The sequence below is a fragment of the Vicia villosa genome, linkage group LG1, assembly GCF_029867415.1.
Source record: "Vicia villosa cultivar HV-30 ecotype Madison, WI linkage group LG1, Vvil1.0, whole genome shotgun sequence".
Taxonomy (NCBI): domain Eukaryota; kingdom Viridiplantae; phylum Streptophyta; class Magnoliopsida; order Fabales; family Fabaceae; genus Vicia; species Vicia villosa.
The window spans coordinates 62,266,789-62,292,948 of record NC_081180.1 but is presented as its reverse complement, the minus strand read 5'-3'; the positions used below and the strand labels follow the sequence as shown (position 1 = coordinate 62,292,948).

Genomic DNA, 26,160 nt, shown 5'->3' with positions numbered 1-26,160 from the left:
GGAGAAAATACAATTTTAATCAAAATAAAAATCATTTTTCGTAGAGCTTACATACTACAAAGATGATAACACCAATTTTAAACTATTACGAAGTTCAAATATTATTTTAAAAAAAAAAACTAAAAATATTTATATACAAAAAAAAAATTACTATACTGACTAAAAATCTATAAAAATAAAAATAAATAAAAAAGTTATTTGTAAGTGATAAGGATTAAATTTAGACTTTCTCAAATTTTTCTCCAAGTCATAGTCTTATTTTATTTTGGAAAATGTTAACCAGTGCATTCCGGGCAATGGTTAAGATTTTAAAATAATAAATTTATCTCGATAATCTGCGTATTTAATGTCTTGAAAATTGAAATATTAAATTTTTTATAATTTTTTTTGTGAATGTTTAACCATTGCTCTGAAGGCACTAGTTAACTAACCTCTTTTATTTTATATATATTTATAGTAGAAAATTATTAGTAGTTCTTTCTATACAAATTGGAGTTTTTATAATGACAAAATAATATAAATATATAAAGACAGCTTTTCATAGAACCGCAACCATGTTGTCCATAAATAGGACATCTTTTTAGAGCTTTAATTCCTCATTATCAAGAGAGAGCTTCTCATAGCAACAAAAATCTTAATTAAGAAAAATACATACACAACAAGAGATGGCTGTTAATAATGATAAGAAACATCAAAACCAAACAGTGGAATACATAGATCTCGCTCACAAGACTCTCCTTAATAGTGATGCACTTTATAAGGTATCCATTCTTCACTCTTCACAATTATCTTTTATTTTCAGGATATTTACTAGTTGCTATGTAAATTATAAACAATATCTTTTTGTGAATTATAAGCCTCTTATATATACTTATGTGTTGTTTATTCAGTATATACTTGACACCAGTGTGTTTCCGAGAGAGCACCCATGTTTGAAGGAGCTTCGTGAGATGACAGAAAAACATTCAAAGTAAGATTATTATACTATCTCTATTCTTTTTTAGTTGTTTAGAAATTATTTTTTTTTAAAACTAATTTCGATATAATTTTTTTATTACTATCTTATATTATTTATTATCAATTCTATCTGATTATTTTATGCAATAATATGCACGATGTTGAAAAATAGGAGTCTTATGGCAGTACCTGCTGATGAAGGACAGCTTATAAGCATGCTGATTAAACTCATGAATGCAAAGAAGACAATGGAGATTGGTGTATATACTGGATACTCTCTCCTATCTACTGCTCTTGCTCTTCCCTCTGATGGAAAGGTATGCCTCCAATTTATATACCAATTACTCCTTCCGTTTTGGACTTTTCATACATATATTATGAAGTATAATAAAATATATCACTACAGGAAAATTGACTTTTCGTGACACTCATAATCCGTCACTAAAAGTCAAATATCTGTAGGTAGAAATATAAAAAACTTTTAGTGACACCTCCTTTTGGCGTCAACTTTAAGGGGGTGTGGTGTGATGCTAAACTGATTGTCACTATAACTTTTAATGACAGACAATATAAAACGTTTGTCACTATATCTTATACTAGTTTTTTTTTTTTGAACAAATATCTTATACTAGTTTAATATGTAGCAAAAGTTATACATACGACTTTGTGGGTGTCACTAAAGCTTATAAAAATATAATTTTAATATTTTTAAATTTTATTTTTTAATATTATTATTATTAAAATAAAATTATCCACTAAAAATACTTTACAATACATTCTCAACTATGACAAAAACTAAATAACTTAATCTAAACATTTATGCAAATTTTTATTAAATTCAAACATTAAGATTCATTTCATATAATGTAAATAAGAACTACTTACAAAAAAATATATTATATACTTAAAATTTTACAATTGAACTTTTCATGTTCTTATTTTTTAATTCTTACAATCTGGACTTAGCAATTTCTATCATAGACTCACCAAGCAAGTCACCATAACCAACAATTCTTGAAGCATGTCTCCAAAGCTCACTCAAAAATAATAATCCTTGTTGAAACATAATGGACACCTAAATGTTGAGGCACGAGACCCTTGGCACTCTCAAAAATCTGAGGCCAAGGCTCCCTCTTGAAGTCTGAGGCCAAGGCTCCCTCTTGAAGTCAACTACTCCCCTCAAAATCGCCAAAGCAACCTCTTGTTCAGTCTCTGAAATCAAAAACCAATCCAAAAATCTTAGCACACACAAATAATCAGTTAACTAGTAAGTATGATTATATATGATTATCAGCACTCATAATTTATTGCAATTTCCATCAACTCGTCGCTAAAACCACTTGAAAATTAATACTTACCAAATTAGCAAAATGAAAGCCAGCATTTAAATTAGTACTTACCAAATTGCTGGCTTTCTCTGAATAATACCAAATGGGTTAGCAAGTTGAATTACGCTGTCGATGTTAAACTCAGTGTCCTGTTACATATACAAGCAGAGAAGACATCATAAAGACAAAAATGTAAACAGAGAAGTAATTGTTGAATGTGAACTTGAACTTTAACTTGCCTTATCACTGTATTTTGCACAGTATCTTTGTCAAAGGTTCCCTTAGCATCAAGAAACATCCCTGACATTGCAATTGGCTTCAGACCAAAGTATACCCACAAAAAAGAAAACAAGCAAAGGTAAATTGGTCAGTGCATAACATAACCCATGATAAGCCAACAGAAAAAGTAGAAAGTTGAAACAAAAGAAAAGAAAAAAGAGCAAAGCAAATCTTTAGCCACATAGTGCACCTTTATGACAATGACATGAGATATATCGGGACTAAAATAAAGAATAAAATAAATAAATTAAAAGTTTGGAAAGGAATGAAAGCCAAAACCTCCAACTGTGCCTGTAGCTCTTTTTGTAATACGCCATTATTTCTACCAACCAGTGTATCGTTTCCAAGTTTAACAAAATCTTCCATGTAAGTCGTTGTATCTTCAAATCTACCACTGATCGTTGCCTCAACAGCCATGGCACTATCTTCAACAAAACTTCCCAATGGTGCAGACCCAACATCTTCAGGAGAAGAACCACCATTACTTGAAACAGATGTAACCCCACTTGAATTTGATGCAGATTCAGTCCCAGATTCTGGAGACATTCGACTATCAAACCGATCTTGCTCACAATTGGACAAACTCATACTCTTAACATTTTTCAACTCTAGACAATCAGATGCAGCATGAACGGACATATCACCAGCGTGGAGGCATGGATTGCCTCCGGTCAAGCTATCCACAGGAGGACTAACACAATGCTTTTTCAGTACAACATTCTGCCCCATCCCTCTGTCATCATGCTTCCTCTTAAAGTTCTTCTCACCCTGTTCAGTCGGAGACAACTCATTTTCATGAAATGATGTAGGAGACTTCTTCAGTTGTGCTGTTGACCTTGATGGTCGAGATCGTTTTAAACCATTGGGAAACACATAACATGGGATTTGCCTTCTACGGATGTGCGAAACATGAATAAACCTTGAACAACTTCTCCCTCTTTCCTCTGAAGGCCCATGAAGAAAGCATTATGTAAACATTTCTTTGAAGGATCAATATACTCCCGAGGATATGGATGACATTGCAACTTCCCAAAAGTATCACGTTCAATCATCAAAGTCAGCTGTCGAAGGCGTGATTCCACCCAACCCTTCCAATTCCGCAAGTCATCAACATCAGCAGCAACTATGTCAATTTGCAAAAAGTTTTTGTAGCCTTCAAAGAAAAGGTATGGTTCAAACAGAGCCCTCCAGCAGCTTTTATTCATATCTATATCCCCACAGATTTTGTTGCCATGTTGGAACTGCTCCATCATAACTCGAATGGTGCTTGTAGAAACATTATAACTTGAATTCATGCATGGATAGGTAGGAGTGATGATTGGCATAAGATGGGTTCGATCACGAGGATTTTTGCGAGGGTGCCACAATGAAAACCCAAGCTCGTTCTCTTCTATTGGACATAACATAACAGGATTTGGCCACCTCCACTGTGTATATACCCTAAAGAACCGGGAGACAAGCATGCTCGGAACTGCATTTGGATACATCTGGCACACTCGGGCTACAAGAAGTGCCCAGTTCACACCACCAAGAAAACCAGTCACCTGAAAAGATGCATACAAGACAGGAATATTTTGAACTAGCATTGGATATTTAAAGCAAACAAATGAATCTGCATGGTTAGTAAGAGAGGAAAAAAAATACTTACATTGGAATAAAGACCTCGTCTTTTGGCCCAATACTTCAAGCAGCGGAGTGTTGTTCGAAAGTACTATATACAAAAAAAAGAAAATGTTAAATAAGAGAGAAAATGTATCAGGTACAAATAATCATAGATGGATGATTAAAATGATAAGAAATCAAACATCACCTCAACATTTGGAACAAGCTTTAGAATTTGATCTGCAATCCTACAACCATTCAAACTTTGAACTGTAGGCTCGTCAACATTGTGTAGAACAGAGACATCAGATATGTCCAATTCCTATTTTTATTATATGCACCAGCCGCGGTAAAAATTTCAGCAAATAGCCATGAAATTCCAATTGTAACTATGATTGCAACGTGGTCGACGCCTTTTGATCCCATCTTTTGTGGAATGTACTGCAAGGAGATTCGATTAACAAAAGTTTCGTTAAATGATCAATTTAAAATGTTGAGCTATTTCAAAATGACAAAAGCAAATATCAAAGAATAACACGGTATATCCACAATTACAAATGGAATACCCACCAATGATATTAGGAACATACAGGTAGACAGATGATTTATTGGATCTTGGTGCATGTTTTTTGGCCATTGAAGCTTCTTCTTATACTCTAAAACTTTCCTATAAAGAATATGAAATTTCCAGTCAAATGCTTACCTGCACAAATAATTTCCAATAAAAAATCCAAGCTACACTGTCCCATCATATTTCATGCATATGTAAGAAAACCCATAACAGAAACACTCATCAACAGAGCATGTCAATAACTGCTAAATTTATCAGCTATCTTTGATTATTAAAAATACGATGCAAAAAGGTCATTGTAACATGGAATCTTTAAATTATCTAATGCTATGTCATCAATAGTACCTCTATGGCGCTCATTGGATATTTATCATCACCGTAACAAGAGTACAATCGGAAGAGCCACTAACAAGAAGATACGGTGCATGATCATTCCAAGCAACTACTTGAACCTGTAAGATGAATAAGGAAATGTATCATTGGCTCAAATATTTAGAATAGTAATAAAAAAAAGATATATTCTCTCGATGTGTATTGAATGAGCTTAATCATCATGTGAGTCATTAGAATTACAGTCTACACTTTAGACATATAAATGACATGATAAGCTCATAATATATGTAAGTTAAACATTAGATTATTATGAAAAAACAACCCAAACAAAATGGAACAAAACAAAGGTGTAAGCAAATGTATATATGTATTAATGTATTAATATATTCTATTCATTTTATACCCATTTTATACCAGCTCTAACACATACTGACAATTATTTTCACTCTGAATGCATTTAAGGAAATGTCAATCCTCATCGCCTCAGTTGAATTTTCTTTTCCCACAAATCCTGCAAACACATGATGGACAAAATCAGTCACCATCAGGGACATCCTATAAAGGAAAAACGAAGTCCAATTATTGGTGCGGAAGAATTAAACTGAAGTAAATATGAGAATAACAAATATACCATGTACTAGAATGAAAATGGTTAACCTACCTCCACACCAAGACACATCGCCATGACAGAAGCACATGTTTTACCAGTCAACTTGCTTCAATGTGAAATTTTAAAAAGAAAGCCTAAAAGCAAATAAAATCAATATATGAATATCCCTGTTATTGAATACACATACCAAAATTACCGAACAAAATCCCGGAATTCAATTCAAACTCGTTCAAAATTACAACTACCGGTCAAGAGGAGCACACTCTAGGAACTTCATGATGAACAATGTTCAACAAGTTGAATTTGACGAAAATAATCGAAGGTAAAACCTAGTTTTCTGTCTTTGATAAACGAATATCCCTGTAAAATAAAAGCAATTGAAGATTAAGAACATTTCGAAACAATTCATGAAACGAAATGATAACTATATAAAATCAGCGACGACGAATTGCAACAAAATTCAGTGACGAAAACAAGATTAGAAATGAAAGTACTATGTGTTGAAATGAGAGAAATCAGAGAAAAGTTGAAAATAGGTAAGAATGATTGAATTACCGAAGAGAAAGAAGATGAAAATTGGTTGGTTTGTTGACGCTTTGGGAAGATCGCAGACGAATTTTCGATGTTAGGGTTTGAAATTTGGGGGAAATAAAATGGTTTCGAAACGGTGAAAATGGATGTTATGTGTTTTGATTAAAAGATTAGATAGATCAATATATGTGGATGAGGGGGATCTTAAACTTAGTTTGCAAAAGTTTAAGTGTTAATTTTTTAATTAGTACGTAATTAGTAAAGTTATGTTTTGACAGTGGAAAACAAAGTTAAGTTTTGTGTTTTTTAGTGAAAATAATAATTTTATAATTTTTATTAAAATGTTATTTGTTCATAATATAAAAAGTGTTATAAAAAATTTATGGAAAATAATATAAAAAGTGTTAGAAAAAATTTATGGAAAAAGATATTGCTGTAGGTAGAAGTTATACAAGTGTAGGTAAATGTAATATCTAGTGACAAAAATCTAGACATCACTAAATATGAGTGTCACAATAGATCCTTTTTCTTGTAGTGTATAAAAGAAATAAGTCTAGAGTGATTTTATTAAATTGTCTTTATTAAATTGTCTTTAAAATTGAAAGAAATATAATAATAAATATAACAAGTTATAAATAATTCATAATAACATATATTTTGATATGATTTTTTTTAAATGAAAAATGAGTTTAATTAAAAATTATATAAGTATGATAAAAGTTTGTAAAGTGTAGTGTCTTATTGTACTCAATTTGTGATTTTTATTATTTATTTAGCAAATAGAAGAAAATAACTTTCGAAGAGTACAAAGTTTTGCCACCTGACATTCTCATCCAACGTGTTAAATGTATATCATCATATCTTTACATATTACATGGATGTTTATCATGATTTAGTCAACCAACGTGTCACTCTCTTGTTATGCATGTCACCTTGTCTTCAACTAATTGAGTCAATAAATTTTTTCAACAAGCTTGTTGTATTTTCTCCTTTATTTCTATGACTTTTTTTCTTAACAAGCAAAGTAACACTTTAATTAAAATTAAGGCACAAAAGATGTGCAAGAAAGCTTACACCACAAATGTTCCAACCGAATCAAAATTAATTCGTTCTACCAAAAAAATCAAAATTAATTCTTAAAACAGCACCAAAACAGAAAGAAAAGAAAAATAGACAGAATCGAAATTATTTTTTTTATTTTTTTTAAATAATATTTTTTTTATTGTTCAATCTAGTATCTTTAAAATAGATTAGTCTCGACAGGTTCTTCCCATCTTCTTTTATATGTTACCCAAATTAATGTGTAAATCATTGTTGTTTACTTGAACAGGTATTGGCTTTCGACATCAGTCGTGAATACTATGAGTTAGGATTGCCGATGATTGAAAAAGCTGGAGTGCTTCACAAGATTGATTTTAGAGAAGGATATGCTCTCCATCTTCTTGATGAACTTCTCCAAGATGTGCGTTTGCATCATTTGCCACCAACTTTTTATATTTAATAATTCAAATTTGATTTATTTCATTCAAGCACATATTTCAAACTTATAATTTATATATAATGATTAATTGAATTGGTATCTGTTAATTTCACAGGAAAATAACAAAGGAACTTTTGATTTTATTTTTGTGGATGCTGATAAGAATAACTACATAAATTATCACAAGAAAGTAATTGATCTCGTTAAAGTTGGAGGATTGATTGGATACGATAACACCTTATGGAGTGGATCAGTGGCGGTTCCACCTGATGCACCTATGATAGATATCATTAGGAATTTACGTGATTATGTGATTGAACTCAACAAGTATTTAGCTAAAGATTCAAGGATCGAGATTTGTCAACTCTCTGTAGGAGATGGAATCACGCTTTGTCGTCGTATCAACTGACATGTTATTCGTGGTCTTTTGCTTGCTTGGAATTTTTGAATTTTTAATATTTATAAATATTTGAAATTTTAATATAAGTTTGGCTCCTCTTGTTGTGTATTGTTGTTATCTTTGTACTGTGACGTACAACTTTGATTGAATAATTCTTGTGCTTAATTCTTGTATTATATATTTTATTTGGAATATAATCTTATAAAGTGTTTTTTTTTTGATGAAAAATTATTAATATAACATGTTATTCACAAGAAAAAATTTGGATCGCAAGGGCTTAGTTCAAAATAATGTGATTAATTATGTTAGAAAATTTCTTTGCCAACCTCCCTACCTTCTAGTCCACCTCTGGTGAAAACCCCATACTACCCCTGACTTCGGAAATGCATTTCCGAAAATGCAAGAAAAAGGTATTTTCGGAGATGCATCTCCGAAAACGCCTTTTTTCTTGAAAAAATTGTCTTATTTCGGAAGTTCATTTCCGAAAACAGTATTTCGGAAGTTCATTTCCGAAATGCTGCGCGTTATGCAGATTTATCAAAACACTCCCCTCCCCCATTCATTTACCCTAACTCAAATCAAAAACAAGCAAAGGTGAAAATTTGTGCAAACACACTTCCAAGGTTGCATCAAGGCTCCAATCACATTGCTATACAACATTCAAAAGCCCACAAATCACTCAATTTGTAAGTTTTAAATTTGTTAGATTCATTATTCAAATGCATGTTATTTAGGGTTTCAATTGCATAAATGATATATGGACTGGTTGTTAGTAGTATTTAGGTTGTTTAAAAGCTTTTTGAATTGGTTTTATGTTTGATTTTGGGGTCTGCCATGGAAGTTGCAGAAAACTCCATCGCAGGGATGTTTCGGAAGTTCATTTCCGAAAACACCTCCATCCCAGTTTTCAGAAATGAACTTCCGAATTGTATCAGAAGTTCAAATTTTTTAGTTTTTTATTTTGTCTCGCATATTAATCGATTTCAATTGTTTACAGGAACATGTCAGACAACCAACCAGCACGCATCAGACAGGGTAGGGAGACGCAGACTGTGTCGGCTAGAGAGGGTAGGGAGTGTCCGTTTTAATTTGCAAGTACTTTATTTTTAACGCCTTTGTTTATTGTGCCTGTTTCTTTGAAGTTTGTGTGCATGCGTTCTGACTTCTTTGACGGCGTGTCGCTGGTTTCCAACGTCTTTGTTCTTTAATGACTTGTCTGTTTCCCAAGCGTTTTTGTCCCCTTTCTTCTTTTATAAAAGGAGGTCTCATGGACCTTTCTTTCTTCATTTTTACGCAGGAATGGGTGGCGCTAAGGGAAGAAAGGGTTCTTCAACCTCGTGCTCTCGCGGAGTGAAGGAGGTGAAGGAGAAGAAGAAGGTTTTGACTGGTTCTGCTTCTCGTCCCCTGGGGGTCCATGGCTCGGACGTGCAGGCTCAGTCATCAGGCGTGAGAGTCATGATCAACGCTGATGGTTCTGAGACTGAGTGGGATGAGGATTGGTATAATTATCTTCATTCGGAGGAGTTCGCTCGTCGGGCAGAATAACGTGTTTTTGTTTTGTTTGATGTGTATTTTGTAACGCTCGTCGGGCAGAATAACGTGTTTTTGTTTTGTTTGACGTGTTTTGTTTTGTTTTGTTTTGATTTCGGATTGTATCTTTCGCACAGTGTTTTTGGATTGGATTTATCATCTTAGTATTTTCAGTTTATCTGTTGCTTATTTTTATTTGGCGTTTGCGTTTAATTAAAATGCGAGACAGTTTAAGAAAAAACATAAAAAAAAAACACAGTTTCTGCATAATTTGGAAGTTCATTTCCGAATTCACCCCCATGAGGTGTTTTCGGAAGTTCATCTCCGAAGACACCCCCCATGAGGTGTTTTCGGAGATGCACTTCCGAATTGTGGAAATTTTTTTTAAAAAAAAAAAGCGCTTCGGAAGTTCATTTCCGAAGCAGGGGTATTTTGGGATTTTCGCTGGGGGTGACCCCCATAGGGAGGTGGCTAAAGAAATTTTCTTAAGTAGAATGTCTACAACATTTGTTTTCTTAATTGTCTAATATTTTTAATGGCATGATTTATCCTTTCAAATAACATTGTAGATCATGATATTCAATTTTGCTTCAAGCATTATCAGATTGGTGTTTTAAACATAATTTTCAAGTGATTTGATTAGCTTGTTCTTGAGAATTTTGAAAAACTCGAAACCCCGCAAACTTTGAATGAAGTTTAAATAGAGAAACATGAATGGTTGATTGTATAAATATAATTTTATAGTTAGTGGATTAAGAGCAAGGCCAAACAATTTGATTATGATTTTTCCTTTTGGTGTTCGAATAAAGTGAAATGCTTGTTTGGTATAAAAGCTCAACTTCCTTCTCATGTGCTTGTCATGGTTTAATTTCAACTTATTGTTGCTTAGAATCTTATCTGAATAAGACCAATGAGATTGGCAGTGAACCAAGATCAGAAGACAAACTTTGGTATATGGTTACTATGGTTTGTGATTTTGCATCATGGTACAGGAATATGTAGGTAGGAGTACTTGTAAATACTTTGACGTTCTTATCTTCTTATCTGTTACAAATAAAAGTGCGAAGTTTTAAAGGTTAGAATGGTGGCCAAATGAATATTGGGTCTTTATTAGGCTTTTTAGTTTTTTTTTTTTTTAATAAGCAATGATATTAATCAATGGAGTATTATGGATACTCCAACGGAGAAAAACAAACGGAAAGCTCTAACTACTCGAAACAAACGAGCGGTAAGATATTCCAATAGTAAAAATTACAAAAAAATACAAAGATCTCCTAGACTAAAGAAAGCTAACATAAAGTTCCAACCTTTAGAATCTTTTACCAAGGGATACGTTCTTAAATCTCTTCTAACAGATTTGGTTGCTTTGCAAAACATGTTTGAAGGTCTATAGCGATAGTTGTTAACAGTCTCAAATTTTAAATTGTGATGGTTTAAACCGTCGTCAATGTTTTTGTAAAACTAATGATTTAAACTTATGCTAAATATTTTTTTACAAATTTTAGTTGTCAATATAAAATTGGTGTTTGGTGTTTAACTTTTGTTATCTTTTAAAATATTAATGTTTTTTTAACTTATTTCAAAAAATATTAATTATTTATCTTATAATTTATTTTATATTTTTGATAAAAACATTTTTTTTATATTTTATTTATCATTTTTTATTTTTTTAAATAATCATAAATATTATTGAAATAAATAATTAAATAAAAATAATATCATTCAAAACATTATATATATATATATATATATATATATATATATATATATATATATATATATATATATATATATATATATATATATATATATATAAATATATATATATAAAAAGGTAAATTTTATCATTATATATATATGATTATTTTTAGGCATGGCTTACACCTATGAATGATTTGTTTGGTTTAGAAACTACATACCATAAAAGTTCAACAAAATAAATTAATTTTTTTTAAACTAATTCCGATATAAATTTTTTTATTACTATCTTATATTATTATTTATTATCAATTCTATCTGATTATTTTATGCAATATATAACTAATATGCACGATGTTGAAAAATAGGAGTCTTATGGCAGTGCCTGCTGATGAAGGACAGCTTATAAGCATGCTGATTAAACTCATGAATGCAAAGAAGACAATGGAGATTGGTGTATATACTGGATACTCTCTCCTATCTACTGCTCTTGCTCTTCCCTCTGATGGAAAGGTAAGCCTCCAATTTATATACCAATTACTCCTTCCGTTTTGGACTTTTCATAAATTATGAAGTAGTATAATAAATTATATAAAAAATAAGTTAAGAGTGATTTTATAAAATTGTCTTTATTAAAAATATTTTAAAAATTTAAATAATTGAAAGAAATATAATAATAAATATAAAAATTATAAATAATTCATAATAACATATATTTTGATATGGATTTTTTTTAAAAAAAGGTAGAGTTTAATTAAAAATGATAGAAGAATGATAAAAGTTTGCAAAGTGTAGTGTCTTGTTGTACTCAATTGTGATTTTTATTATATTTATTTAGCAAAGAGAAGAAAATAACTTTTGAAGAGGACAAAGTTTTGCCACCTGACATTCTCATCCAACGTCTTAAATGTATATCATCTTATTTTTCACCTAGGATGTTTATCATGATTTAGTCAACCAACGTCTCACTCTCTTGTTATGCATGTCACCTTGGGAGGAGTGTTATGCTCACACCAAAAATTTTACATCCTATTTTACACCAAATAAAATACAACAAAAATTTGTATAATTATTAAATATAATAAAAAAAAAAAGCAAATTGTATGAATATACAATGTAGGTGTTACGTTTAGTGTAATAATATCATTACTATTCAATAATTGAGACAATAAATTTTTTCAACAAGCTTGTGGTGTATTCTCCTTTATTTCTATTACTTTTTTTTAACAAGCAAGAAACACTTTAATTAAAGTTCCACAAATGTTAGACCACAAATGTTCCAACAGAATCAAAGTTAATTATATTCGTTCTTCAAAAAAAAATCAAAATTATTTCTTAAAACAGCACAATAACAGAAAAAAATAGACAGAACCTATACCTCTCAATCACACACACTTTAAAAAATAATTTCGATTTTTTTTTTGTTATTGAGGTTAATTCAATGAGTCTCTAATTTCGAATTTTTTTTGCTATTACGGTTATTACTATGAGTGTCCATATTTATTTTCTATTGTGGTTGAATTCTTTTTTTTTAATAATATTTTTCTATTTTATATCTAGAGTCTTTAAAATGGACTAGTCTCGACAGATTCTTCCCATCTTCTTTTATGTTGCCCAAATCAATGTGTAAATCATTGTTGTTTATTTGATCAGGTATTGGCTTTCGACATCAGTCGTGAATACTATGAGTTAGGATTGCCGATGATTGAAAAAGCTGGAGTGCTTCACAAGATTGATTTTAGAGAAGGATATGCTCTCCATTTTCTTGATGAACTTCTTGAAGATGTGCGTTTGCATCATTTGCCACCAACTTTTTATAATTCATTCAAAAATAATTTATTTCATTCAAGCACATATTTCAAACTTATAATTTATATATAATGATTAATTGAATTGGCATATGTTAATTTCACAGGAAAATAACAAAGGAACATTTGATTTTGTTTTTGTGGATGCTGATAAGAATAACTACATAAACTATCACAAGAATGTAATTGATCTTGTTAAAGTTGGGGGATTGATTGGATATGATAACACCTTATGGAGTGGGTCAGTGGCGGTTCCGCCTGATGCACCTATGATAGATATCATTAGGAATTTACGTGATTATGTGATTGAACTCAACAAGTATCTAGCTCAAGATTCAAGGATTGAGATTTGTCAACTCTCTGTAGGAGATGGAATCACGCTTTGTCGTCGTATCAACTGACTCGTCATTCGTAGTCATTTGCTTGCTTTGAATTTTTGAATTTTTAATATTTATAAGCATTTGCAATTTTAATGTAAGTTTGGCTCCTCTTGTTGTGTATTGTTGTTATCTCTGTACTGTGACAATCTTGATTGAATAATTCTTGTGCTTAATTTTTGTATTATATATTTTATTTGGAATATAATCTTATTAAGTGTTTTTTTTTTAATGAAAAATTATTAATATAACATGTTATTCACAAGAAAAAATTTGGATCGTCAGGGCTTAGTTCAAAATAATGTGATTAATTATGTTAACAAATGCACTTTAATAAAATGTCTATGACATTTGTTTTCTTAACTGTCTAAGATTTTCAATGGCATGATTTATCCTTTCAAATAATATTGTAGATCATGATATTCAAGTTTGCAGCAAGCATTATCAGATTGGAGTTCTAAAAATAATTTTCAACAGATTTGATTAGCTTGTTCTTGAGAATTTTGGAAAATCGAAACCCCGCAAACTTTGAATGAAGTTTAAATAGAGAATCATGAATGAATGGTTGATCGTATAAAATTAATTTTATGGTTAGTGGATTAAGAGCGAGGCCAAACAATTTGATTATGATTTTTCCTTTTGGTGTTCGAATAAAGTGAAATGCTTGTTTGGTGTAAAAGTTCAACTTCCTTCGCATGTGCTAGTCATGGTGGTTTAATTTCAACTTTTTGTTGCTTGGAGTCTTATCCGAATAAGACTAATGAGATGGCAAACTTTGGTATATGGTTACTATGGTTTGTGATTTGTATCTAGGTGCTCTAATATGTATGTAGAGTACTTGTAAATACTTAGGCGTTCATATCCGTGACAAATAAAAGTGCGAAGTTTTTAAAGTTAGAATTAGGGGTGGCAATAAAATCCATTAACACAATATTCATTCGATCCATCCTATAATTTATCCATCCGATCCATCCATTAAACAAAAAATAATTTAATGGATTTATCCAATCCATCCATCAAATCATATGGATGGATTCAATCCATCCACCTTATTTTATAAATCCATTGAATATTATTTTATCATTTATTAAATTAAACTTTTTAATATAAAAATATATTACATTTAATTTCTTTTGTTAAAAGTTAAAACACAATAAGAAAAAAAAATTTGAAAATTAGAAAAACATTTCAGATTCAATTTCCAAATTTCACGAATCACGTTCTCTCCAAAGAAGAACCCTAATTTCGTTTTTCCCCAATTTCTTCTTCCCCCAATTTCTTGATGAAACCATTTAGCTAGCAATTCATCTCAACATTTTGGTGCTACAATTGCAATTCAACTCAACGTTTCGGTGCTACAATCGCAATTCATCTCAGCATCGCAAATTCAAATCAGCATCGCAACTCAACGTTTCGTATTCTCGTAATCGTTGTCTCTTCTGCGGGATATTCTCTCTTTAGCTTTTCAAGATTTTTCTTTGGCGACTGTCGATCTATTTTTCGCGTTTTCTACTTCAAAGGTAAACATATAGTATTTTCTGAAAAACCCATGAATGAGTAGGTACGCAATCAACTATAAAATATTTGATAGTTACTCGTATTTCAATGTTGTTCTTGTGGCTGATTTGCTCAGGTAGAATCAAGGTTTTCGGTTGTGCCTTCAGGTGTAAATCATCAAGTTTTATCAAGAGAGCTTCAACATACATCATTGGTATGGCTTCTTACTCGATATCATTGGTATTTCCCGTGTTATATGTTGTGTTCACAACTAAATTGTTTTGTTGTTTTAGATTATACCACTTTATTTGCCTTGTATAGTGTTAGATAATTGTTAATAGGTTGGGTTTAAGAGTTGTTTATATGGTGAGCTTATAATCAAACTTTATTCAGATGAGTTTCTGCTCTCATTGTTTTGGATTCGGAAATAGATTCAATAAAATTAATTTAGTCACACATATTCTTGACTACTTAAAAGATTTGTTTATATATATATATATATATATATATATATATATATATATATATATATATATATATATATATATAGAGAGAGAGAGAGATATTTAGTTTTTACAATTAAGAATATTTAAATTATTTTTTGTGAAATTTAAATTTTTTAAAGAAATTTAAAAATAATGGGTATATTAATTTTTATTTGTGAAATTTAATTCTTTTATGAAATTTAAAAAATAATTAACAATATTTTTTTTTTGTGAAATTTAATTTTTTTATGAAATTTAAAAAATAATTAACAATATTTTTTTTTTTTGTGAAATTTAATTTTTTATGAAATTTAAAAAATAATTAACAATATTTTTTTTTGTGAAATTTAACTTTTTTATGAAATTTAAAAAACAATTAAGAATTTTTTTAATTATTTGTTTGGATGGATATCCATCCATTTGAAATATGTTAATGAATGAATTGGATGGATTTTATTTCTTAATGGATGGATTGGATTGAGTTTTTATTAAGAGATTTTAGTGGATTGTAATGGATTAATGGATTGGTTTGATTCATCCATTAACAATCCAATCCATATCCATCTAATCCATCCATTTTGTCACCCTTAGTTAGAATAGTGTGTAAATGAATATTGGGTCTTTATTAGGCTTTCTAGTAGATTCTGGGGTTGGACCCTTAGAATCTTTTATCAAAGGAAACATGTTCTCAAATCTCTTCTTGCCTTGATCTAACAGTTTTGGTTGAGCAAAACATGTTTGAAGGTCTATAGCGATAGTTGTTAACAGTCTCAAATTTTAAATCGTGATGGTTTAAACAGTCGTCAATGTTTTTGTAAAACTAATGATGTAAACTTATGCTAAATAGTTTTTTTTACAAATTTTATCTGTCAATAAAAAACTGGTGTTTGGTGTTTAACTTTTGTTATCTTTTAAAATATTAATTTTTTAAACTTATTTCAAAAAATATTAATTAGTTTTCTTATAATTTTTTTATATTTTTGATAAAAACATTTTTTTTATATTTTATTATTCATTTTTTTTAATTTTTAAATAATCATAAATATTATTGAAATAAATAATTAAATAAAAATAATATCATTCAAAACATTATATATATAAAAAGGTAAATTTTATCATTATATATATGATTATTTTTAGGCATGGCTTACACCTATGAATGATTTGTTTGGTTTAGAAACTACATACCATAAAAGTTCAACAAAATAAATTTTATCAAAGTTTACTTAGACACTAATGGAAAAAAAACTTTGGAAAAAGCTAATTATCTTTTAAGAATATTTTATTTGTCTTTCTCTTGAATTTAGCATTTGCATTAAGAATGCAAATTGATCCTCTATTGAATTGTCCAGTTTACTTTAACAATACAACTAGTAAAGGACCCGTACGCCCGCACGGGTCACGTAAAGTCGATATAAACAATAAATAAATATATAACGATGGTTAATAAATATATATATATATATATATATATATATATATATATATATATATATATATATATAAAAGATACACAAATTAAAAATAAAAAACAATTGAAATTATAATTGTCAAATAAATATTAATTTAATCTAGTTAGAAATATATAGTTTAGTAGAAAAAATAAATAAAATAATTAAGTAGTCATCTACCCGTGCGTTCGCACACATTATACAATATAGCTATAATCTATCGTGAGTAGTCATCTACCCGTGCGTTCGCACGTATTGCACAATATTATAAATAATAAATAAATATAATATATGTGATTATATTTATTTGATTTGGTAACAGGTACCAAACTTTTTTGTCCAAATTTTGTTTATTGTCACTCATACCCCTATCTTATTATAAGCATTTGAAATCTTTTTACTTATTTTAAATAAAAATTTCAATATATTTAATAGATTTATTTTTCCAAAAATATCAGTTATAGGTTAATATGTACATATAAAAAATAAAGGAAATAATTAAGCATTTATCTATCACAGTTGTAAATAAATATAATATAATGATGGTTAAAAATGTAAATAAAATATATACACATTAAGTAGCTTTGTCCCGTCGAAAAATGTATATTTGAGTAAAAAATAAAGAAAATAATTAAGAAATCATTTACCCGTGCGTTCACACGGTTCATACAATGTCATTATAAATAGTAAATTAATATAATAATGATGGTTAAAAATGTATATAAAATACAAAAAGAATTACAATTTTTTTATATAAGAAATTATGTATTCATCAATCATAATTGTCTCATGTTAAATGTAATTTTACAAATAGTTTCTGTCAATCGAAAAAGGTATGTTTTTCATAAGAAATCTATGTATTTATACATCATAATTGTATCATATTATTTTTGTAAAAAAAATATATTAATAGCAATTTTTTTAGTATAAATGTTAAATTTTATCATAAAAAATTGCTAACATTTTTTTGATAATGGAAGTTTATAATATCTTTTATTATACTTTAATAGTATCTTTAATTATAATTAATATATTATATATATTTTAAAAAATAACATAAAAAAATAAATAATATTTATACATAAAACTATATTTAGTATAATTATATAGTGTTATTGTTAGTAGTTTAGATTAATGAAGCAATAAATAAATATATAACGATTGTTAATAAATATATATAAAAGATACGCAAATTAAAGTGAAAAAACATTTGAAATTATAATTGTCATATAAATATTAATTTAATCTACTTAGAGTTATATACTTTAGTAAAAAAATAAAAAATAAATTAGTCATTTATCCGTGCGTTCGCATGCATCATACAATATCGTATAAATCTATCCTGAGTAGTATCTACCCGTGCGTTCGCACGGATAGCACAATGTTATAAATAATAAATAAATATAAGAAATTGTGTATTCATCAATCATAATTGTCTCATAAATGTAATTTTATAAGAAGTTTCAGCCCGTCGAAAATGTATGTTTTGCATAAGAAATTTATGTATTTATCAATCATAATTTTATCATGTTTTTTTATTATAAAAAAATAAATATTAGTAGCAATTTCTTTAGTATAAATGTTAACATTTTATCATAATTAACCCATAATAGTTAGAGAAGTAGAATAAATATTTTGTGTTGCGTTATATGCCAATTTCTCCTATTTTTTAAATTTCTACTTAGAAAATGTTAATAATTGCAGATAAATAAAGCTAAATTCGATTAATTTATGGATTTACGTGGACCGAGTTAAACAGGGCGGTTTACCCCACATACTCAACTCAAATTATATTTAGAGAAGTTTTTTATATAAAATAAAATAAACAAAGAAATAGTTTTATTTAATGGGAAGAAAAACCAAGAGTTAAACATTGTATGAAAAGTTTACTACACGCTAGTGACACATGCATGCTATAGGCCATCATTATTATGAATAGCCATCATTACTATAGATAATGGCTGGGTGGAATAACTTGCAATGAAAAAAGAAGAATTTATTGCAACCTATTTTCTTATGCAATTTAATTTTATCATTATTACCCAAGATTGGACAATTAAAAACGAAAGATATTAACAAATTAGACTACAAAAGGAGTATTTTGAGATAATAAATTGGGCAAAACATCATGACAGTAAATATTCAATAATTAATTCATTATCTTATAAAAAATAATAATATTGTTAAATGAATTATTTTAAAATATAAATTATGGGATAAGTAAGTTTAAGGGACCAATTCAAATGTGAAGAGATACTTTCACAAATAAGATAATTATTTTAGAATTAAGAATACGGTTTTAAAATATGCACTATTATCCCTTAATATAAACACACATAAATTTTTTTATATATTTATATGGAGATTTATTATTGATTCATTTGATTTTTTCAATTTTAAAAATAAATTGGTAGAAAAATTTAGAACATTTATTATTATTTAATCTGATTTTACACATTTTTAATGATTCAAATGATACGATTTTATAATCTTAAAATTTTTTGAATCTCTTAAATTTTAGAAAATATATATATATATATATATATATATATATATATATATATATATATATATATATATATATATATATATATATATATATATATATATATATATATATATATATATATATATATATATATATATATAATTATAAAAAAGTAATTTATTTAAATTTAAATTTTTTTATAATAAGATTAAAAAAACATCTATCATATGAACACAATTTAGATGTCTGCATTGTAATATTTTTTAATAAACCATTAGATATCACATCATGTATAGTTATAATTATATAGAAGAAGCGTGGAAGAGGTTTTGCAGTATTCCAAAGAAGATTGCACAATTCCAAAAAAAGTTTTTGGCGTGTAATAATGATGGAAAAAATGGATAGTTGAAAGGTTACCATATATGGAATGAAACAATAAATAAATATAAAAGGCACAAAATAATACTAAAACCTTCTAAAAAATAAAAAGTATTAATATTTTTTAGTACAATAAAAATAAAAGAAAAATTACTTTTCTGATAAATCCAACCAACAAAAGGTGCTCATTTACAGATGAACTGTATGATACAAAATATGACATTTTTTATGAGATAAACAGAATAATAAAAAATGAATGTTGATAAATATACTACCAAATTCAAAGTGATCGTATGACATATTTTAATGGTATAAATTAATGATATAAATTTTTTGTGATCAATGATTTAATGATATAAATCCATAATGATCATAAAATATTATTTTAATGATATAAATTTTGATAAAACATCATTTATAAAAAAAAAATATTAAAGAGAATGATAAATCCAATTAACCATTATTTATAGTGATCCTATAAAAAATCATAAGTTAATTTAAATTACTATAAAAATAATTAAGTACAGGTTACAATGAATTGATTGTGGAGAAAAGATGGAGTTGAAAATTGAAATAAAAAATAATGAAGTAGAAGAAAAATAGTGAAAGCACGGGAAATGAAGATTGCTTATACACACGGATAAGAAAAAAACGTATATGTTTTGATTTTTTATAAGAAATACAATTTTTTATTTCTATAATATATAGAATCAAAAGTAAGTTTATGTAGTTAAACTCAAATTGGACGGATTAATATATAAATATATATATATATATATATATATATATATATATATATATATATATATATATATATAACTATTGATTTAATTTTAGCTTATTACTATAATTTTCCTTCCTATTGTAGTGGTATTAAAAGTTTTATGAAACTTAATCACAAATAAAAGTGTATGTTGATGCTAAGAGAAAGGGTGACCAAATAATTGGTTGTTGATATCTTGGCTAAGAAGAAGCAATTTCTTATTTTATTTAAAAAGAAAGAGCAATTTTAAAGTGTTGCTAAGTAAATTAGTTTAATATTTCACGTTTGAACAATAAAAAGCAACATTCTTTTGAAGTAGAAAGTTGCTTCCCATCAATACATCCATGTTAGGCAATGGCTTGGTTAGTGTGAAGTTTGAAATTGATTAGCTAGAATGTCGTGTAGCTTTTTGAAGGTATCAAACCGAAATTGTCAAAAAGTTGTGTGCATAGATAGCTTCTACCTTCTCCATCTCCAAGTGAAAGTGACTAATTTTTAACCTGGGGAACCGCTTTTTTAACAGGTCTGGTGGGTTTAGCAGACCTATGTAGTATAGTTGACCTGGGGAACCGCTTTTTTAACCATTGAAAGTGATTGATTTTTGACTCTATTACACTCCAATATACTTTTTTCTATGCTAAAAACATGAAAGATGGGAAATATGGCAATGCTGCCATTCCAGCTTGTCTTCTTGACAGTGACATGAATTTAATGTTATAGGGACTGTTGCAGGTAAAGTAAGCTAAAGCTGCTTTTCATAGAACATCACTTGAGTGCATATGGTTCGTCACTTTGAATGTTGAGTTTGTTTCATTGTGATGTATTGCCAGTGATATTAAAATCAGTCCATTTAAACGCATTCATATATTTATATGTATCATTTTTTCATTGTGGTGTTGCAGCAGTTGCATTACTTTAGCTAAGTATTCAATTAGGATTCTTATAATTTTTTAGTTAAAATTAAAACAACATGCTGCATGAAATGAAAGTATCTCAACTGCAGTTGTTAAATACATTAAACGAAATACATTTTTAACATAGTTTATAGTGTAAACCAACCGCATATATTATTTTTAATATAGTTAAACCATCTTCAGCTTACTTTTCCAAATATTTGTGTACTTTGATAAAGGGAAAGGATTTAACTAACAGCAACAAACTACATTCTGCAAGATGTCCTTCAAGTGGTAAATATATTGTCAATAGTCGCATCAAGCTTAATTTAATTGGAATCTCTTTACACCAACTATGTCAAAAAAAAGCCTTTGAATCTCTTTATTTGTCTTTGTAAAACAACTTTTGATCTTGATTATGTAATCCAATTGGTCCTGACAACATTTTCTTCAAATCCCCTTCAACAAAAACCAATAAAACAAACTCAAAACACAATCAATAAAGTAACATATAAAAAACATTCTGAATCAAAATTTTTGAATTTGAATTAAAATTCTGGTCTCCATAATCATTTAAATATATAAAAATACTTTGAAAAGATTTGAAAGGATTTACTAAATGTGGCAAAAAGAACTGCAAATATTCTTAAGTTCAGCTCATGTAATTCAACTCAGTGCCAAAAAGAACTGCAAATATAACATTTTTTAGTTTGACAACGGAATGAGGTAGGAGTATTGAAAATCAAAACTTATAGATGGTTGGCACAAACATATATATATTAGTTGAAGTATGATATATAAATATTCAAATTGAGGTGTGTTAGTGAGGGTCCAAAAAGGTTAAGATTAACTATGCTAAAGTAAATTAGAAGGACTTAGATATTTCAATATTTATGAACAAATGAATGGAGAAAGAACTTAATTGAAGTTTCAAAGAGTTCAAGTTTGTTCAACATAAGACCAAATATAAAAAAGTTCAAGTTTGAGTGAAGAAAACCAAAATCACTTTAAAAAAACCTAACTATGTTCATACTACAAAACATGAAACTAAAAAAGAACAAAAAGAGTAAGGGTTGAATGAAGTTACTTACAACACAATAATGGTGGTCACTTATATTCCATTCATTAGTGTATACAATGAAGCCATCTAAAGGATCTTTTCTTCTTGTTCTATCTACAGCTAAGGGAAGTGGTGAGTTTCCATATGATTTTGGTTCTTGTTCAGGTTCAGCAACAATTGCATCATATTGAGAAAATGTTAGAGTGTTTGCATCATTTTGTTGACCTGGAAAAGAAAAGGTAAGGAAAAAAATCAAAAAGTTTGTAGTGAAGCCATATCCAAAATCACTTCTTGTTCATTCATGTATTATGTCATTACTTTAAGGGATGCCAATATATGTCACATAGGGACCTTCTTGTGTAGCCAAGTTAGATGAAGTTTTTAGACAAATACAAAAGTGGTTAAGATATTTAAGACAAATAAACACCAATGATGGAAAGGCTTTACCGAAAGTAAGGGCTTCCAGTTTGCTTTACCTATGAAGTTTGTTCCAAACACCATGATTGCAATCTATGAAGTTAAAAAACATGAATGAGATATCTTTTAATTTGCTTTCTCTTCATATCAATTTTCAAGCATACATCTATAATATTTTCACAAACTAAATTTGTAGAGCCAAAGATGGAGAAATTTCACAGTAGAGCCAAAGACAACTACAAAAATGGAAGAACAATTAAATAATGAAATAGAAAAATAAAAATAAATAATAAGAAATTGAAAAATCAGTAAGGTATGTGATGAGATACCCTTAAATCAACAATAAGAAGAGATTGAAAAATTGAAACTCATGTAATTTGTTTGTTGTTGCAGGATCTGAGTGTTTTCTTCTTTCAAATACTCTACATCACACAGAGAAACAACAAAAATGAACAAAAAATGATGCAAAATGTAAAAACGAAATCAAGTCGTTACAAACCATGATAGAAACATACCTTATAATAAGCTTGCAAGGGATACGATTCACAGTGGTCAGAAATAAGCAATAAGACATGTTTTTTGATGGCAAAACCTAAAATCGAAAATCAAAACAATGAGGATTAGAAGCACAAACCCTGAAATCAATAGAGTGAAAGGAAAAGAGAAATAATCGCGTATAATCTGAAAGTGGTGGTTGTTGTTTGGTCCCGCGCAGCGGAGTGACAGTGTTGGCGGATGTGTGGTGGCCGTAAACAGGCGGTGGTTCAAGGGTTTGAAGGAAAAAGAGAGAGGAGTGAAAATGGAAGAAAGAAAGAAAGAAAGAAGGGTTAAGTTTTGTCTGTGAGAGAGAGAGAGAGAGGGAGAGGGAAAGAGATGAAAAATGTGTGTATTGGAATGAAGAAACGTGTAAAAATTGAAAAAGTGTTGAATTGGTTTTGCTGTAACCAAGAAGATTTGCACAATTCCAATACCTTTCCTCACGTTAGTATTAATGATGGAAAATAAAATGGACAATTGAAAGGGTATGCAATGATTAAGGAATATATATTTTTAATTAAAATATTAAAGGAGATCCAATTACCGTTGTGTCCCCGATTATCACCCTCAAATTGAAAGATTAGAGGGATATTGAAAGAATTTCATATGTATTGTACTTTATTATATTAAAAGTAGATTTTTTCCATTAAGACATTAATTTGTGAATTCTTCTATTTAAATGCATCAATTTGTTACTTGCATTTTTTTTCATTTGTTCATTTGCTTCAAAAGAGGTTGCCGAACTCGTAGATGATAATTTGAATTTACTTTATTCCAAATCTCATATATCAAATATATTCAAGAATTCTCCTTTTCAAAACTTTCTTAGATACTTCATTTTCAAACTTATTGTTTAGAATTACAAGTTATAATATTTCCTAGAGGGTGCAGTTACCGTGCATAGATAAAAATCTATGCATCATGCATAGATTATTATGGACCTTTGGATCATTGGATCAAATTATAGATATCAATTGTTATTACTCAATACTCAATACTCAATACTAAATTAAAAACATGATCCAATGACTTATGTAGGCTTATGCATGGTGCATAAGTAAAATCCTTATGCATATTAGCCAAAGCCTTTCCTAGACATGAAAAAAAAATACAAACAATTTGTAAGATTACCATGAGTGGTGGGGTCACAACTCATATGAAATATTACTAATTGAGAAGGTTCCTATGGAAGGATTTACTATGCGAAATTGAGTAATGGTACTGAAGCTGCAATTAACAAGCAAGATACCGTAGGCCTATATAATCATATAATTTTACGTAGCTCCCATGAAGATTATTAGGGAGATTAATAAAATCCAAAGCAATTTTTTTATGGGGAGGTTCGGAAGAGACGAGGAAAACGCATTGGATTAGTTGGAGCAATGTTTGTTTACCGAATAATAAGGGAGGCCTTGGTTTGAAAAGTATGGAAGACTTTAATAAGGCTTTACTTTTTAAATTGAGTTGGAGAATTCTTGAAGACTCCAATTCTCTTTGGTTTCGTATTTTGAAGGCTTGGTACATGGATATTAAATTCGAGCGGTTAACGGTGGAGCTAATTTTGTTAATAATCAATCATGTTCGGTTTGGTGGTCGAATATTTGTTCTTTAGGCAAAAAGTGTTCGAATGAGTTTTTTGCTAAGAATTGCTCCTTTCGGGTGGGAGATGGATTTTCTACTTCTTTTTGGCACTTGCATTGGGTCGAAGGAGGGATTCCTAAAGATCGGTTCCCGATTCTGTTTGATTTTTCTCTTATGCAGGATGTGTCTATTGCTTGCTTGGGAGGGTGGAGAAACGGTTCTTGGTGCTGGAACGGTTTCGGTATTCCGCAAGATGCTGCCATTACAAACACAACGGAGATGGAGTTGCTGGTCAGGGCGCTCCCAGCCGATTTTCCAGCTCGAGATGGTCTGGACAGTGCTGTCTGGACATTGCTATTCTGCTTTATGCAAGAGGTACATTCCGTTCGGTCCGCCCAGTCGTCATGATTTTATCTTTTCTTCTATTTGGAAGGTTGATGTCCCTTTAAAAGTTAGAGATTTTGGGTGGAGATGTTTTTGTAATAGGATTCCTACCAAGGACTTGCTCAATTATAGAGGTATTCTTCCCTCCTCTTCCAATCTTCTTTGTGTTTTTTGTAATGACTCTCCCGAATCTTCATGTCACTCGATTTTGGCTTGTCACAAAGTGGATGGGTTTGGAAGGAAATTGCCGGTTGGTTGGGTTTGATTTACTCCAAACTCATGGACTTTAAAGAAAGTTTTCATTATTGGAGTTCTTCGTGTCGGACTTTGAATATCAAAAGGGGAAAGGTGGGAGTGCTTGGTTAGCCATAGTTTGGTCCTTATGGCTTTGTAGGAATGACATCATTTTCAAGGATTTTGTGTGGAATGTTAGAGATGTGGTTTGGGATTGCAAAGCTTTGCTATAGAGGTGTTGAAGCGTTAAAGCGGCAAGCAAAAAGTAATAGGTATTATTTATTACCGGGTGATATAGGTTATATCGTATCGTAGTCCACAGAGATTGGTTGAGAAAAACTGCCGTTCGACTATCTCGCGTTTTAAGTTTCATGATTTGGGTGCGGAAAGTAAATGCGGGAAAAGTAAATAAAAGCAGATAAACAATCTCAATAGTCTAAGAGAAATAGTTATGGAATTGCATTTCGTTCTACCCGTCGAATACTTAA

At 29.3% G+C, this 26,160-nt stretch overlaps 2 protein-coding genes and 3 long non-coding RNA genes across 5 annotated transcripts; 2 read left to right on the top strand and 3 right to left on the bottom strand.

Moving 5' to 3' along the window:
* Window positions 1-568: 568 nt before the first annotated feature.
* LOC131639454 (caffeoyl-CoA O-methyltransferase 5-like) lies at window positions 569-8,200 on the top strand. The gene is made up of 5 exons (XM_058909953.1): window positions 569-761; window positions 891-970; window positions 1,130-1,274; window positions 7,542-7,673; window positions 7,807-8,200. Exons 1-5 carry the CDS (start codon window positions 666-668, stop codon window positions 8,098-8,100), a joined length of 747 nt encoding a protein of 248 aa, XP_058765936.1. The 5' UTR covers window positions 569-665; the 3' UTR covers window positions 8,101-8,200.
* On the bottom strand, window positions 4,213-5,024 carry LOC131639463 (uncharacterized). Its single transcript, XR_009294958.1, has 3 exons — window positions 4,737-5,024; window positions 4,375-4,607; window positions 4,213-4,275 (listed from the first exon to the last, which is right to left on the bottom strand). It is a non-coding gene; the product is annotated as an uncharacterized LOC131639463 (long non-coding RNA).
* On the bottom strand, window positions 5,731-6,360 carry LOC131639466 (uncharacterized). Its single transcript, XR_009294967.1, has 3 exons — window positions 6,236-6,360; window positions 5,926-6,040; window positions 5,731-5,814 (listed from the first exon to the last, which is right to left on the bottom strand). It is a non-coding gene; the product is annotated as an uncharacterized LOC131639466 (long non-coding RNA).
* A 3,482-nt stretch (window positions 8,201-11,682) lies between the features above and the next one.
* Window positions 11,683-13,646, top strand: LOC131607603 (caffeoyl-CoA O-methyltransferase 5-like). The gene is made up of 3 exons (XM_058879586.1): window positions 11,683-11,832; window positions 12,973-13,104; window positions 13,235-13,646. Exons 1-3 carry the CDS (start codon window positions 11,695-11,697, stop codon window positions 13,526-13,528), a joined length of 564 nt encoding a protein of 187 aa, XP_058735569.1. The 5' UTR covers window positions 11,683-11,694; the 3' UTR covers window positions 13,529-13,646.
* A 7,958-nt stretch (window positions 13,647-21,604) lies between these two features.
* Window positions 21,605-23,974, bottom strand: LOC131607597 (uncharacterized). The gene is made up of 5 exons (XR_009285347.1): window positions 23,452-23,974; window positions 23,266-23,358; window positions 22,967-23,029; window positions 22,551-22,744; window positions 21,605-21,918 (listed from the first exon to the last, which is right to left on the bottom strand). It is a non-coding gene; the product is annotated as an uncharacterized LOC131607597 (long non-coding RNA).
* Between the last annotated feature and the right edge of the window lie 2,186 nt (window positions 23,975-26,160).

Bases quoted from the DNA above. Each gene is read 5' to 3' on its own strand.
- LOC131639454 (XM_058909953.1), top strand. From the start codon at position 666: ATGGCTGTTAATAATGATAAGAAACATCAAAACCAAACAGTGGAATAC. The intron at 971-1,129 runs GTAAGATTATTA...GTTGAAAAATAG, and splicing joins ATGACAGAAAAACATTCAAA to GAGTCTTATGGCAGTACCTG. The intron at 1,275-7,541 runs GTATGCCTCCAA...TTACTTGAACAG, and splicing joins CTCTTCCCTCTGATGGAAAG to GTATTGGCTTTCGACATCAG.
- LOC131607603 (XM_058879586.1), top strand. From the start codon at position 11,695: ATGGCAGTGCCTGCTGATGAAGGACAGCTTATAAGCATGCTGATTAAA. The intron at 11,833-12,972 runs GTAAGCCTCCAA...TTATTTGATCAG, and splicing joins CTCTTCCCTCTGATGGAAAG to GTATTGGCTTTCGACATCAG. The intron at 13,105-13,234 runs GTGCGTTTGCAT...TTAATTTCACAG, and splicing joins TTGATGAACTTCTTGAAGAT to GAAAATAACAAAGGAACATT.